The 17,000-nt window shown below is 43.5% G+C and overlaps 1 protein-coding gene across 1 annotated transcript in view; it reads left to right on the top strand.

Moving 5' to 3' along the window:
• The window catches only part of PTPRN2 (protein tyrosine phosphatase receptor type N2), a 614,238-nt gene that overhangs the window by 174,676 nt on the left and 422,562 nt on the right, over nt 1-17,000 (top strand). The window contains exons 6-8 of the mRNA XM_083466687.1: nt 3,355-3,808; nt 13,098-13,343; nt 15,736-15,776. Of these exons, the coding sequence (XP_083322813.1) occupies nt 3,355-3,808; nt 13,098-13,343; nt 15,736-15,776 (741 nt within the window). The remainder of the gene's footprint in view (nt 1-3,354; nt 3,809-13,097; nt 13,344-15,735; nt 15,777-17,000) is intronic.

Raw genomic sequence — 17,000 nt, 5'->3', positions numbered from 1 at the left:
ATTTTCCTTTCCCCACAGCCAGGCATTATAGAGGGTCTCTGACTTTCAGGAGCCTAGGTGGGGGAGCATGGAGTTTCATGGGCCTGGGAGGGAAATCTTTAGTTGTGTATGTGCAACTCTCTGTGTTGCTCCTTGGGCGACCTCTGTTCTTTAGACTTCAAGAACTATTTTGCATTTGTAAAAAAACCAGCAACATATGAATGCCTCTTTGTCTTTGCGATTTCCACATCACTTTGCTCAAATTCAATGTACAGCATAAGTAGCACCTTGCAATTCAGTTTATTTCTCCCTTATTTTATGGACGTACAGTAACATCCAATTGTTGAACAACAATTGTGGATACAGATAAAGGAGTTATGAATCTTAAAGGGCTTGAGAAGAATAGGTTATTATCTTAAGCCATTTATGGTTTATCATTATCATAATAATAGCTCACAGGATGCTTTGCATGAATGCCAATTCCCCAGGAACTTGCTCAGTATAATAAGGCAGTAGAAATATTCTTTGGCATAAGGTTCCTAGCACTGGCGCAGGGGAACAAATGTCGCTGATATTAGGATTCCGAGTCGGTATGGGTGCTTTTCGATTTCATCAGGAAGCATTGCACTGCATAACTGAGCTGTGCAACCGAGCTGAGGACCAGTCTTCCTCCTGTTCACTTTCGTGGCATCCCACGGGCGCTCGATTCCTCTGCAAGTGTGGCTGTGTACACATTATCGGCTTAAAATGCAGCAAGGTCATTTCCGCCCACTGTGTTTCAAATTGCATTTGCACGTCATTGTAGGTCTGATCAAACACATCAAGATCGGGTGTGTTTCCAAGTCACCTGCTGTCTCTCCATACCAGTGGGCAGGGAAGGGGGCGCAGATGTCTCCATAAGGCTTATTAAATTGAAGCTGGGGTTTTTTGGGGGGTGGGGGGAATTCATCAAAATTTAGCATTTCTCAAATTGCAAGGTAGATTGTAACTAATGTTGTCTTATTGTTGGCATCCATCTGTCTCAAGAGACAATGGAGTGCACCTCTGGGGGTGAAGTCTCCTAGAAGCTGCCAGCATGTGTCAGGCATCAGGGAATCCGACCCCCCCCCCCCACATGGTAGACTGCCAGGAATAGACAAGTTCTTACCAATGTGCCTGGAGGCGGTTGGAGGATGGATGGCGGCTAATGGATTGAAGTTGAATCCTGACAAGACAGAAGTACTGTTTTTGGGGGACAGGGGGCGGGCTGGTGTGGAGGACTCCCTGGTCCTGAATAGGGTAACTGTGCCCCTGAAGGACCAGGTGCGCAGCCTGGGAGTCATTTTGGACTCACAGCTGTCCATGGAGGCGCAGGTCAATTCTGTATCAAGGGCAGCTGTCTACCAACTCCACCTGGTATGCAGGCTGAGACCCTAACTGCCCGCGGACTGTCTCGCCAGAGTGGTGCATGCTCTGGTTATCTCCCGCTTGGACTAATGCAATGCGCTCTACCTGGGGCTACCTTTGAAGGTGTCTCGGAAACTACAACTAATCCAGAATGCGGCAGCTAGACTGGTGACTGGGGGCGGCCGCCGAGACCACATAACACCAGTCTTGAAAGACCTACATTGGCTCCCAGTACGTTTCCGAGCACAATTCAAAGTGCTGGTGTTGACCTTTAAAGCCCTAAACGGCCTCGGCCCAGTATACCTGAAGGAGGGTCTCCACCCCCATCGTTCTGCCCGGACGCTGAGGTCCAGCGCCGAGGGCCTTCTGGCAGTTCCCTCATTGCAAGAAGCAAAGCTACAGGGAACCAGGCAGAGGGCCTTCTCGGTAGTGGCGCCCGCCCTGTGGAACGCCCTCCCATCAGATGTCAAAGCGATAAATAACTACCTGACATTCAGAAGACATCTTAAGGCAGCCCTGTTCAGGAAAGTTTTTAATCTGTGATATTTTACTGTATTTTTGGAAGCCGCCCAGAGTGGCTGGGGAAACCCAGCCAGATGGGCGGGGTACAAATAAATTATTATTATTATTATTATTATTATTATTATTATTATTATTATTATGTCTTTTATTGCAGCCTCTTGGAGTAATGGCGTTGCTCTGAGTAATCTCCAGGCACACCCCCTTCTCTCCTCAGTTGTCAGCAGCCCCACCCACCTTATGGTGGCTGCTTAGGGCCATTTGTCTTCGAGCTCTTTGCTCTCCTACTTCCAATGCTCATCGCGTTCTGGGGGAAGGGGTGTCTGGAATGCTTTCTAGTGATGACGTGTCTCCCATTATCTCCCAACTTTGCCCCTCATCTGCCTCTGAGCTGTGACCTCCCGCAAACCACTGTTGTAAATCTATACTGTCTTCCTCTTCTCTGCAAGGTTCAGGCTGGGGAGGAGGCGGTCGCCACCATTCCTCCTCTGTCCAGTCCCTGGCAGCATGTGACAGTGTCCACACCCCAGAAACAGCTTCAACTGGACAACTAAATGTTGTGTGTACTTGTTGGATCTCCCTATCCCGTGTTTGCTCACTTGAATGCTCCGATCTGCAGAACTGGTTCTGCTACAGGTGCTGGATAATACCCCGCAGTTGTGAGAAATGGATCTTTTGGTGCGGCAGCACCTGTATTTTTGGAACTCCCTATCTATTTACATCAAGGAGTCTCTCTTCTCGGCACCTGCTTAAATCATTTTTGTTTAGGCAAGCTTATCAGGATGAGTGGGCATTGATGAGATATTATCTTTGTTATTGTTAATAAAAATTATTTTTTTAATACTTAATTGTTTCGAACTGTTTTAAATGATAATTTTAATATTTCTTGTAAACTGCTTAAGGGTTTTATTACAACTAAGTAGTTTTGGGTTAAATAAATGGAACAAATAATCATCAGCTTCCCAATCCAGCAGTGGGAGTTTAAGGCATAGCATGTAAACGTGCGTTTGCGCACAGCCTGTCTCTTTATAAAAGATCTAAGAATCATGTTTCATTATATTTTAAAGGCAAGTATCCTGCTCTTGTGAATAGAAATATCAGTTTTGAGGTATACAGAAAATGCCCTGTGTACCTCAGAAACGGAAGCATGGGTTGATAAATTATTGGTCCTCCAATGCTAGGGTTTCCATGCTATCATAGCAACTTATATAAGGGAGAAACAGATAAACAAAGTGTCCCTTTGCAGCAGCACAAAATAAACAGACCTAGGTAAATGTGCATCATAATTGATATATGATTCAGAATCCAGCCCTGATTTGCATAGGGAATGTGGGCTACCTCCCACCCTGCTTAAACATGAAGTTAAAGCAGGAAACACACCATTATGTATTCTTATGGAGTTCCCATGTTGGCTAATTAGAAGGGGTTGGCATAAGACCGATTCTAATACAACTTTCCCTTTCCTTCTAGGTTGATAACGTTCCACCTGACACCATCATCAACTACATGGTGCAGAACTCCAAAGGAAAAGCTCCTGCTTTAACCCATTCAGCAGCAGCCCATTCAAAATATACTGAGAACATCCCAGTGAGAACCTTCAGCCAACCACAGAGAGATAAATTCCCACTAAAGCCAAATGACGGATTTGACAGAAAAGCTCTGTTGGCGGCATTAAATGCATATATCTCTCAGAAAGTTGCGGCAAAAAATCTTGACGGGAGCTCTCCTGTTAGTAGGACTAAAGTGTCTCCTCCCTATACCAATCGGCTCAAGCTTCCTCAGGCTGACCATCTTGATGGAACAATGTTGAAAGAGAAACCAGGAGATATTGAGATGAGGCCACCATTCATAAGGAGGCCTGGATCTGGACTGGTGCCTGGTTCTGTCCAGAGCAATACAAAGGCCCCTCTAACTCCAGTAGACGGTAAGGAATCCATTTCATCTTCGTATGAGTGCTCACTTATTGTTCTAGACCAGGTTTCCTCAAACTAGGCCCTCCAAATGTTTTGGGACTTCAGCTCCCATCATCCCTAGTTAACAGGACCAGTGGTCAGGGATGATGGGAGTTGTAGTCCCAAAACATCTGGAGGGCCGAGTTTGCCTATGCCTGTTCTAGACCAGTAGTTTCATCTACCGGGATTCCTTAGAAGTTTATCAAGGGATTTGTCAATGAGAAGGTCAGTCTTGGCATGTCCCCTCTCTACCATTGATTGTCCCATGCAATGCACAGCTGCAGAGGAGGAGAAACATGTGATTCAGTTCAGACTGCTCAGGCCTGAACAGTGCACCTTTTATAAGCAATAAATTACTCCCCATAATCCGCTGCAATGCGCGCAAGTTCTGTGACGGTTGTGCAGAGAAGTCAATGTGAAATTACCTGAAAATAAAAATAAAAATTGAAATATATTGTTGTAGTCAAAGGAAGAATAATCTGAAGTTATTAAGATGCCTGCAAGCTTTTGAGCAGCAGTGCATCTAGGTAATTTTAGGACCCAGGCTTACATTCCCCCTCTTTAAGTGTAACATTAATACTTTATAACTGTGAAGTATGCAGTATGAATTTTGAGTATCCTCATCACAAGATCTGGCTTAATTTCCCTTTTGCAACTTCATTTGGGGAGTAGCCCCACTTTTGTCATCAAGGAGGTACCTGTAGAATATCCCACCACCACCACCTATTCAGTATATTGCAAGCAAAAAAGGGGGGCTGCCTCCTACCCCCACTACTCCACATGGTGTAGTGCTTAAAGTTCCAGACCAGGAGACCCAAGATAAAAATGTAATGGGGCATTCAGTAGACTAGAGAGCAACAGGTAAAGGTAAAGGGACCCCTGACCATTAGGTCCAGTTGTGACCGACTCTGGGGTTGCTGCGCTCATCTCACTTTATTGGCCAAGGGAGCCAGCGTACAGCTTCCGGGTCATGTGGCCAGCATGACTAAGCTGCTTCTGGTGAACCAGAGCAGCACATGGAAACACCGTTCACCTTCCTGCTGGAGCAGTACCTATTTACCTACTTGCACTTTGAGGTGCTTTCGAACTGCTAGGTTGGCAGGAGCAGGGACCGAGCAACGGGAGCTCACCCCGTCGCGGGGATTCGAACCGCCAACCTTCTGATCGGCACGTCCTAGGCTCTGTGGTTTAACCCACAGTGCCACCCACGTCCCTCTAGAGAGAGCAATGCACACCCACAAATCCAGGAAAGCAGGCACCCCCTGCTGCCCTCTCCATGATTTGACTGCTACATTCCACTCCTGTTACACTACAGCAAAGCATGCACAGTTTTCCAACCTTGATAAACAGGGTTTGTTGCTGATGCTGGAGAGATTGAACAGGAGCTGCAGAAGTGCAACCAACTCTTTGGGCAGCACATAGTTAAACAATGGTACCCGGTCTCATTAGGAAGCTATGATGGTTCCCAACTTGGATGGTTTTAAAAGACGACTGGACAAATTCAGGGAGGGTAAGGCTGGCAATGGCTGTTAGCCATATTGACTATTCTCTTACCCCCCATGGCCAGAACCAGTAATGCTTCTGAATACCAGTTGCTGGAAACCACAGTGGGGGAGATTCCTACAGGCATCTGGTTGGCCACTGTGAGAACAAGATGTTAGTCTAGATGGGCCATTGGCCTGATCCAGCAGGCTCTTTTATGTTCTTATTTCTCTTATGTTAACTCCTATGGGAAGCTGGCTCGCTTCCCTGTGGCTTTGTGATGTTCTCTGCATGTGAAGAGTTGCAGACAGGCACGATGAAGACACAGCAGCAATAAGCAGAACAGGGAGGACTATGTGTAGTCGTAGCAGCTGCCCAAGTGGCTGCTTCCTCCTCCTGCTCCTCAGCTGCAACAGGCCAGTGCTCATGCGCAGCTCAGCAGCTGTGGCTGCAAGTTGTGATGTGAAGCAGCTGGTGGTAGGAGTGCTGCAGGCACTCATCATTTGCTGATGGGTGGGCAAAACAAAAGGTTTGTTGTGTGACAACGGCCAACGGGAGTGCTGGGATGTGAAAGCAGGGACCCCACTATGCTAAGGGTGGGGTGGGGGGGGCCTTGGAATTGGGACCATGTGTTTGTGGGTAGCAGTGTCTTTGCTCTTGTGAATTTAATTTGGCAGAGTCTGCAACATCACAATAGGTACCGTATTTTTCGCTCCATAAGACGTACTTTTTTCCTCCTAAAAAGTAAGGGGGGAAGTGTGTGCGTCTTATGGAGCGAATGCAGGCTATGCAGCTATCACTGAAGCCAGCACAGCAAGAGGGAGAGCTGCACAGCTTGTGGGAGAAGGGATGGAGGGCAGCTCATCAGTCCCTTCTCCCACCTCCTGGAAAAGCCAGCAAGAGCCACTCTATCTTTAAAGATAGGGTGCGCGTGTCTGCGGCTCTTGCTGGCTTTTCTTGTTTTCCTCCTCTAAAAACTAGTTGCGTCTTATGGTCGGGTGCGTCTTACAGAGCAAAAAATATGGTGTAATCATTGACAGCCCTCCTGGGGAGGTATATGCAGGGTTAGGTGGAGTTTTCTATTAATGGAGGGTAGGTAATGTTGGTGTGTAGAGCAACCTTTGCCGACCTGGTTCTCTCCAGGTGTTTTGGATGACAGCTCCCATCATTGCTGACCATTGGCCAGGATCCTTCCTTCGTAGAAGCCTGAAGCATTATACATACTGTGTTTTTTACATATTCTCAGTCTTCTCCTTCGTGTTTTTCTTTTGCTCCCAAATCCCATACACTATTGAAGTGTTGCTATTTAGACAGGAGAGAGCCCAGTGTGTACATGCCCAAAGTGACAGGGTTCATGGTGAGGCAGCTGCCTGATAATAGGTTTCAAAAAACAAATTTTAATGTAAATGCAAGTCCAGGTGGCCTTGCACGTATCTGGAATAGGACTGCTGCTAGAGCAAACTAGGTCCATGCTGATTTCATTATCATGCACTGCCCTGTTTCACCTTTCTTAGCAGGAATCTGCAGAGAAGAAATACTTAAAACGTACAGGGAACAATATGCTGCAAAATGCATTGGATTTTAACAGTTTGGCTTCCGCAGGCATAACATTGCAGAGCAACATGTTTAGGGACAAATGTTGACCATTGAAGAAAGGCATTCCCACCCTCCAAATAGTTTCTTTCTCTTTAATATCTGTTCACAAATCAAGCGTTTTCTTAGCTTGTTGCCAACAGTCAAACATTTTCTAATGAATCTTCCAATATGCTCATGCCATATTTTTCAAATTGTGCCTGTGATTGCTCTTGGCTTCTATCTTCAGTGGTTGTCGGGCAGTAGCAATGCTTCGTATTTTCGGCTTAGTTTTCCTTAAGATGTCAGTCTCCTCTAACAAGAAGCTTATCTTCAGGAGGTATTCCTAGCATCCTAGTGACTGCCCAGTATGAGAAACAACACACTTCACAGAATGCAGACCATTTCTCTATCTTTGCTTTATTTAATGAACCAGAAAGATCTGCCAAATGTCTTTCAGTGGACTCTGGAGTGGGGCTGCTGGCCATTCATTTTCTCCTGTTGAATTTCTTTCCCCCTTATTTTCATTTTGCTTGAGATTACGGCTGTGCTTTCCTATAGACTGTGAAACCCAGGGAAGGGAACTAGGGAGATAAGACATGATAGAATGAAAGAAAAGAAAATGAGTTGAAAACAAATGAAACTGAAATGGAAAGGTTTTATCAACAGGGTTTTTTTTATTCAGCAGTCTTGGTTTTCGCTGGATTGATCCCAATTTGCAGGGAGGGAGGGGAAAGCCCACCAGACAGCAATATTAAACTTACATGGTGCTTTATACTGAGCTTATAATTGACCTGTTCAATTGTACGCTATAGGGGTTTAAAATAGGCTATGTAAATATCTAAGGATCTCAAACTGGGATCTCTGGTCCTCAGGACATAATCTCTGTGCCATTGTGGTAGCTTCTCATTGGAGGGAGCACCTGCTGATAATAATAATAATAATAATAATAATAATAATAATAATAATAATAATACCCCAGCCATCTAGCTGGGTTTCCCCAGGTACTCTGGGTGGCTTCCAGCACGTATATACAGGACTGCCTTCAGATGTCTTCTAAAAGTTGTGTAGTTCTGCTTGACGTTCTGATGGGAGGGCGTTCTATGGGGAGGGCGCCAGTGCCAAGAAGGGCCTCTGCCTGGTTCCCTGTAACTTTGCTTCTCGCAGTGAAGGAACCACCAGAAGACCCTTGGAGGTGGACCTCAGTCTCCAGGCACTGAATGGGGGGTGGAGACGGTCCTTCAGGTATGCTCTCTGCTCTACTTAAACACCACCACTGCCAATGGCCAGATGGTGACATTTCAGCTACCAGCTCCATAAAGGCAAGATTACCCTAATACTCCTTCTAATTCTAGGATTAGAAGCTCTTCAGTCTGAGCAACCTGTCACTCAGGTGCGGACTGAGCTGCTTTCCAGCCATCCATTCCCACTTATCTGCTGGCTGCTTTGATGGCCTGTCTACTTGACTGCTCTCCTGTCTGTTTCCCAACTTGCCTACTGACCTGCAATCTGCTTACCTCCAGACCTTAATGGATAGAACAGACAAATCCTTGTTGGCCACTGTGAGAACAGGATGCTGGACTAGACGGGCCATTGGCCTGATCCAGCAGGTGTTTCTTATGTTTGATCAGAATCAATTATACACTTCTAGAGTTAATGCTAAATACATTACTTCTGGTAAATGAGCCACCATAGCTGCTACAGGGCCATGAGAATTTGTGTCCTGGGCATTTTAGACTCATCTACCCATATACTATCTGAAACCAAAGGGGTGCATTGGTTGCCAGATATAATGGCATTATTTTCAGCTAACCTGCCCCACTATGCCGTTACAGCTGTACCGTGGGGTTTCTTTTTAAAAAAATATTTCATTTTCATTTTTTGTTCTTATACATTTAAATCATTTTCAATTTTTGCGCATCTGAGATTACTTGAATCCCTGGACTTCCCCCCACCGTCCCCTGGTTTCCGATATTTATCTATTGTTTCTGTTGCATCTAATTACATTTTTCAAATTCATTTTGTATCCTTTTTTAACTTTAGTCTTATTACATTATAAGTGTTATAACAATCCTGCTAACCTTTTAAAATATCGACAGTGATCTTTAAGATACTGTATAGATTTTTCTCGCTCTTTACTAAAAAAATTATCATCTTGGTGTCTGCTCTTCACGATCATCTTTGCCATTTCGGCATAGTCCATCATCTTGGTTATCCACTCTTCCTTGGTTGGGACTTCCTCTCCCTTCCACTTCTGGGCAAAAAGCATTCATCCACCATGGGGTTTCTCATGGCACGACCCACTTGGTTTTTCAACAGAGTTCACCCCAGACTTGCAAATAGCAGCCCACCCAAGTCAAGTAAAAAAAAAGTTTGCTTCTGACCAGTGACAGACGTTTTGCAAAATACAGTTCTTCCTACCTGCCCCACAGCATTTAGGCCACAGATGACTAAAGTAGATAAGTTTAGGCTTGTGGGTCATTAGCTTCTGTGATTATATTTGCAAGCTTGATTGCACCATGGGGTGCTTTTGTATAGAAGTATGTAATTATGGCTGTTAATGTAAATGTTTCATTCATTTAAATGTTATCCCACCATGTCTCAAATGAATAGGGCTCATTATAGTAATTTTTTAAACCATTTTAAATATATATATATTTTAAAAGTGGCACAAATCCCCCAAAGTAACAAAAAGATAAACAACTCATTCTGGGTTTGTCTACCAGGAATAGAGTATTATTATTATTATTATTATTATTATTATTATTATTATTAACATTTATAAGTGCCTACATTGTTTCTGGGTGCTGTGCATACATTACAAGATAAGGTAGTCCTTCCCTGCAGACTCAGACCCTCCAAGTGTCCCTATTTTCCAGGGATAGTCCCAGATTTACAGAAGCTGTCCCAGTTTCTAATTTGATCCCAAAATATCCTGCTTTTCCTTAGGATGTCCCTATTTTAATCGGAGTAATGCTGGAAGCTATGGTAGGATGTCCCTATTTTCATTGGAGAAATGTTGGAAAGTATGGAGTTATCCGATCCCCAAGCCATCTGTATAGGGAAGGTTTTTTTTATATTAAAAAATGTTTAATGTTTTATTGTGTTTTTATATGTGTTGGAAGCCACCCAGAGTGGCTGGGGCAACTCAGTCAGATGGGCAAGGTATAAATAGTAACATTATTATTACCGAATAAAAGGTAAAGATAAAGGTACCCCTATCAGTTAAATCCAGTCGCAGATGACTCTGGGGTTGCAGTGCTCATCTCGCTTTACTGGCTGAGGGAACCAACGTTTGTCCGCAGACAGTTTTTCCAGGTCATGTGGCCAGCATGACTAAGCCGCCAAAAGTGCAAGTAGATAAATAGGTACCGCTCTGGCGGAAAGGTAAACGGCGTTTCCGCGCGCTGCTCTGGTTTGCCAGAAGCGGCTTAGTCATGCTGGCCACATGACCTGGAAGCTATACGCCGGCTCCCTCGGCCAATAAAGCGAGATGAGCGCTGCAACCCCAGAGTCGGCCACGACTGGACCTAATGGTCAGGGGTCCCTTTACCTTTTTTAATATTTATATACTGCTTGATTGTAACCCCCCCCCAGAAACCTCCAAGTGGTTTACAAAAAGAATAAACCAATGAAAAACAACAATTTTAAAGATTTTTTTTAAAAAAAGTTCAAAAGTGGAAGTGGATATGCTTTTTAAAATAATTTGTGTGCGGTCTTCTCATTTCACAAAAGAGGAGGGGAGGGGAGTTAGTGACCACCCCAAGCTCATGCAGACTTATTTACGTAACAAGAAACAATGGGTTACTTTTCATTCTGGACTGGGCAAAAATGTTCTCAGTCTATTACCTATATTTTGGCACTGTTGGCTATCTCTTTTCAGATTCCTCCACTTACTTTTGTTTACTTTATGTATTTTTCATCTCCAATATCTTTTAATATTCTCTCCTTTGAAAACATCTGTTAATAACACATTTAGAAGTCTGTTGTTTGATTTTCTTTGTAGAAATCTCTGCTTTTTCTCATCTTGCCTCAGATGTCATCTTCCATTTATGTTCTTTGGGGGTCATTGATAAACTCATTTCCTTTACTCTGTCCACATCTGACATACATCAGAACAAAACACAGCTAGAACTCTCATTTGAACAGACAGAAGATCCAATATAGTTCAGAAAACATTTATTTACATTTTGTATTGTAGCATAAACAAATGAGATCAGCGTGCTTGTGTTAAAAGACAAGCCAATGGCATATTTATTTCCTGATATTGATGAAGATTAGGTCATAAAAATATAAATTATTATTATAAATGTAAATTAGCACGGATATATCATTAGATATTAAATTATATTTCAGCAACAAAAAATAACTGTCCTTTCCAGGCAGGCAGGAGCCTGCATATACAAGACAGGTCAGCCCCACCAAGCAGTTGGCTTATCTGGTAGTGAGTAGCTCGGTTAATTCTGAATGGTTGTTTAGCAAGTACCACAGTGAGCAGCACCTGGAATATCTGTATGTGCGAATTCTGTTGGCAGCAGCAATATGACTTCAAATATAATCGGGGCAAGCATGTTGGTGGCTGAAAACTGTAGGGCTTAAACTGAAATTATAGGAAGTTTTGTCAGGGCTGGGAGTCAGGCATAGGTCGCCAACAAAGCAATAATGCACCCGAGGTCGGTGAAGTTAACTCTTTATTCAGGGAAACAAACCACAACTCAGCCTAGTGGTTTCCAGGAGGTCTTACCACGATGAAGCAGTTGCAGTAGGACTCCTCCTTTCCAGGGTCTTTCCCACACAGTCTCAGGCTTCGTTTGTGCACAGCAACCCTCTACGCTTCCTGTTTCATTTCTCTGTGTGTTCTAGGAGACCAGAAGGGAGGGGAGCTGGTCACAGCAGGAGAGCGAGACTCCCGGGATTCTGCTCAGAGACTGAACTGTGCTCTGCTGCAGCTTCTTCCTGTTCACTAAACCCTGTTACCTCTTCTGCTTCTGTCACCTTCTCCTCCCTGTCTGCTCCTTCCCCCTCTGATAACTCATCGTTGTCCCACCACCAATCCCCTGGCTCTGAGCCTTCCTCCCCTGGGGGTTCCTTGGCTGGTGCCTCCCACACTCCTCCACATCCAGCCAGTCCATGACAGTTTTAAAACTCTGAGCTGCTCCTTGTGATGCTCCTTGTCTCTTCAAGTTGGGAACTTCTGAGTGGAGAGTGGAGAGTTTTAAGGCAATTTTGTTGGCTGGTGCACCTTGCATTTTGATTGGTTCATTGTAGATATTTGAACCACCTGTCCTGTTTGGAGACTGTGGGAAGCTCCACCTGGGAATTTGTGTCGGGTAGAATGATAAGATTCCAATGAGAGCTCTCTGTTTCATGGCCAGTACTGGATAGACTTCACAGGAATGGGCCATGAAACTCTTGAGATCTCCCCATTGCCTCCCCCACCCTCCAGTTAAGCCCTTTACATGACTGGGTAAGTCAAATTGATATTGCTGCTTCATAATTCAGTGGTGGTGATTTATTTACAGTCTCTGCTTCTTTTGGGGACACCTAGTAGAAAAATAGCTTTGGTCCTTTTATTTTTTTCAGCAGACTGCATGTTTCTTATATGTAATTGTATTGATATGTCCTCTATTTTTACTCTGCAAAAACTACATTATGGTTGACTGAGTGTAATCATAATTTATTTCTATAGTTAAGCAGCTTTAGTACAGCATAAGTTGATTTTGTTAGGAAGTCTTGATATAGGGTTTGTAATGGGGAGGGGAGGGAGAGACCACTAACGTGATAAAATAAATACTTTTTTTGTCCTCGGGATACAGGCCTTCCTGGATAAGCCATATTGGTCTGGGAAAAGTTTCGCCACTAATTTATCCCAAATCAATTGTTTCAGTAGGGCAAGGCATGTCCAGTGAGAAAAGTGATCTAATTACTGATTCAAATAAGAAGATAATCCCATGAATTAGTAACATTGAAACTATTCAATAAACACATTTGAATAAGAGGAGAGAGAGAAAAAAACATTACCAAGGCTATATTTATGAATACAGATTAGCACAGAATAATGTAGTCGAGACTTCATAGATAATTAAATAGCTCCTACTGAGGACTGGAGCAGAGACTACAATGCTTTGTTTCTCTTTTCCTTGCACATACCATCAGACTTTTCATAAGTAATCAAGTTTCTCCTCCCTCCCTCCCTCCTTTCCCAAGAAATATTTATTCAGGATGTTCTGAGGGACCTGAAGAAACATCATGTGGATGTAGATAAGTTGAGCCCGCTAGAGCTGGACGAGATGGCAGATATCATTGCTGATGCCATTCAAGCTGTTGATGCAGATGAAGAAAAGAAGAATGCCGCTGGGAAGGTTGGAGGAGAGGCAGAAGAGAAGAGAGTGGATGCCGAAGGAAAAGATGATTATGAGATGGGATTAATGAGCGCCGGTTACCCTTTACAAGGTACTTTATCCGCCATGGCAGCTTTCCTTTCCTCTCTAAAGGAATTCAGTCTTAAGACAGCCTTGCACAAAGATGCAAAGAGGAGGAACTTACCTGCTCACCTGTCCCACTGCCGGCTCACTGCCCTATTCTCCCTGCTGCTTGCTAGCTCCCCTCCACTTATCATTGCCTTACCGTTAGCTTCCCAGACCAAGATATTTTGCTGCCTGAGGTGAAGGACAAGATGGCTCCTCCCTGGCCCATTCCACATACTGAAGTCAAACAGCCTGGCTGCCGAATCTTACTTCAGCACTAGTGGCAGGACAGCAGCCAACACCACAGCAAGCTAGTTTAGGGGACAGGGACAGGTTGTGTAACCCACAATTCTGTCCTCCAACAGATGAGACCGGTCCCAGGGGGCAGGGGCTTAGGAGGAACATGCAGGGGGGTTCCACTGCTGCCCCACAGCATCTGTTCCCTGAGGAGATTATGCCACTTTGCCCAATAGTAGGGCCGTTCATGTAGCTTCCCTTTTCTCCTGCCATGATTATATTGTGTTCAGAGGGTGGGATGGGTGCTGTTCACGCAATCCCAACTTGCTGTGGGCAATTAGGTGAGTGCAGGTTGCTCCATGATTTAAAGGAGGAGATACCTGTTTAGGGACTGTAATTCCCACACATCTACCTCCCCATTAAAACTGCAAACTGCTGTCTCTATGCAGCTATTATCAACATAGGGGCAGTGAACCTCCTTGGATTGGGAGTACTGTGGGGGGTAGGTTAAAGCCTGCTCCCCAGTGTTTCATATTTACACGATATTACTGTTGCTATTAGCAGTGTGGGAACAGTACACTCTTCCTGGACACCCAGCTGATGGCTGATTGTAGGAAAAGGTGACTGGGCTTTGGAGTCCTGTGCATTGCCCACCCTTGTCCTAAGCAACAAACTGATGCAATTAACTCATTCCACCACTGCTGCCTTAAGATACAGCTGCATTTTCATGATGCTTAATTGTTCACTTGGTTAACTGATAGCACTGTTGTAAACAATTTAGATGCACCTCGTGAGCTGGATTTAGGTTTGATGAGGCCCTAAGCTACTGAAGGTAATGGGGCCCTTTATATGTCCAGCTGTCCTTTGTCAACAACAAATCGTCACTGTTTTTTGTGTGTTGAATATATGCTATATGGTAATTTATGGACCTAATAGGTATCTAAAGCCATTTGCACATAACAAAATATGTATTTTATCAAAGTAATTGTTGATATGAAATACAATTAAGAAGAAGTATATTTTGGGGGGCAAGAGAGTGGGGCCCTAAGCTATAGCTTGTTTAGCTTATATGTAAATCTGGTACTGCTCATGAACCAGGCACTGCATTTAGGTAAATGACCTGCTAAAATAATTAGCCACCAGTATGTATTGCAGGAGTTTGAACTAAATTACCCTCATGGTACCTTCCAACTCTACGGTTCTATGATTCTATGACCCATTCAGGAAAAGTAGGGCAGACATGGTACTGATTTGTTTTGGAGAACTCATAGTTTTGAGGCCTGATAAAAAAAACATGTACCATCCAGTAAGATTGGCCTGTGTGTTCCCAAATTCAGTTTCCTCGTCCCACTCTCACACAGGTAATTAGTCCTCTTACAGCCTTACAGCCCCTCGTGTTCATTGATCAAATAGGTGCATGCAGATGCATGTGACAGGAAACATGTAAACAGCACATTGATTTACATGTGGATCATTTAAAAGTGTCTGAGTTTATTGCTGTGGATAAAAATGAGATGTGAACAGGTCCATTGTTAGGTCATTTTGTGACTTATGTGAAAGATGCACAAAAATCTGTTTTTCATGCTTATAAGCCTCACAAAGGCTTCCTGTTCCTATCCTAAAACAGGCAATTTGGTATCCTGTATTTACCTCTGAGTAGTCACAATAACCGAGAAACCATTATTTTGAAGTGCCTACTTTATTAAAATAAAGGATTAGATGAGCACATGAAATCCATTTTTCCCTGAAAAGTGCCTGAAACGTAAATCTGTTGCCTTTCTGCATTTATTACTCTAGCCATTATTTCTATGCTAGCAGAAAGCATGGTATTGATTTTTTTTTTAAAAGGCACTGGTAAACAGAGGTAAATTCGTCGCCATACTATTGAACTAATTAATATAATGCACTTTTACAGTACTGCCTCCATTGATCTTCCATTAGCAAGCTGTCCAAATGGAGTCAAAGTGACAAACCTGATCTATGCTTTTACTTTCGCCTTTCAGCGGCAACATCTTAATGTTTAATGTACAGTAAATAACACCACAATCTATAGGAAAGCAAAGCCAGTACAGCAGTGCCTGCATTACACACGTAATGTTCTATAATGTCCCACAACACATGCTTGTTCAATGTTCCCACAGATGAAGGGGCACAGAATGAAGATGCCAGGACTAAAAATGAGGTAAATTGCATGTTTAAATATAAATATCGACAATCCATCGCACCAAATGCTCGTCATACGAGAGATGCTAAATATAATGTAATAAAAATAATTGAGGTTCAGTTTACAACACAGTGACAACAATGGAACACAGACGGAGGTGCACTTGCAACCATCAGTGGATTTCAGACAGTGGGAGTGGGGGGGAGTTAGCAGCAGCTAGCAGGGGAAATTTTCTGTTTTGTCACTCGCCAGTATTGCTCCTTTACTCCTCAAAATCAGTGAATGCCACCCCCTCCAATTCACCACCTGTGAATGCACCAGCAAAATTCAGAGTAGCATTTTCATTCACCTCTAAAAACCGTATGATTAATTTGCTACTTTGTTCCTTTATTAAATTTGCTAGTTTATTCCTTTATTAAATTTGCTAGTTTGTTCCTTTATTAAATTTATATGCTGCCCATGGGGGCAAAAACATAAGGCAGCCCTGCCCCGCCCTATTCCGCACCTTTTTGTGACATCTTTATGACATTTTCAGGTCACTTCTGGGTTTGGCGCAATGCACGTGTGTACGGCCGTGCACATATTGGATGCGCCTAAAACACATTTCTATTTTAAAAAATAACCAATTAAAGCATATAAGATATCTTAAAACAATAAACTGTTTAAAATATTTTTTTAAAAACCAATAAAGCAGAATAAAACATCTGAAGCAAATATAACCAAATCATGTATCTGGGTAGGCCCACCAAACCATAAATGTTTTCAGCAGTCATCTAAAAGAATGCAGTGATAGTACCTGCCTAATGTCTACAGGCAGGGAGTTCCACAGTACAGGTGCCACCACAATAACCACTACAGCTAAACAATAATAACATTGTTTAAAATCCAGCTTTGGTTCATGTGGACTGTACACACTGTTATTGAAGTTATGATATGTGCCCTTGATTTTACAGAAAAGGGGTGTAAACAGAAATGAGCTTACCTTCCCAGAAGAGTTTATAGGGGCTTGGATTTCTCCCAGGCATCCCCTGACTTAAGATTTCCATGCATGAAAAATTAAGGTGTATGGGGCTTGAAATGAAGAAGGAGATAGACCTGGTCTCGGTTACACAGTTTTACAGTAATGCAGGAAATGATTTGGGACCCAGTTATGGCTTGTGTGAGTAGGGCCAGGCTTTCTGTGCTGCTCTTAAGGTAAAGGTAAAAGACCCCTGGACAGTTAAGTCAAATCAAAGGCAACTA

This window comes from Podarcis liolepis (genome assembly GCF_965112155.1).
Source record: "Podarcis liolepis genome assembly, chromosome: 12".
NCBI lineage: Eukaryota > Metazoa > Chordata > Lepidosauria > Squamata > Lacertidae > Podarcis > Podarcis liolepis.
This window is presented reverse-complemented; position numbering and strand designations above follow the sequence as displayed.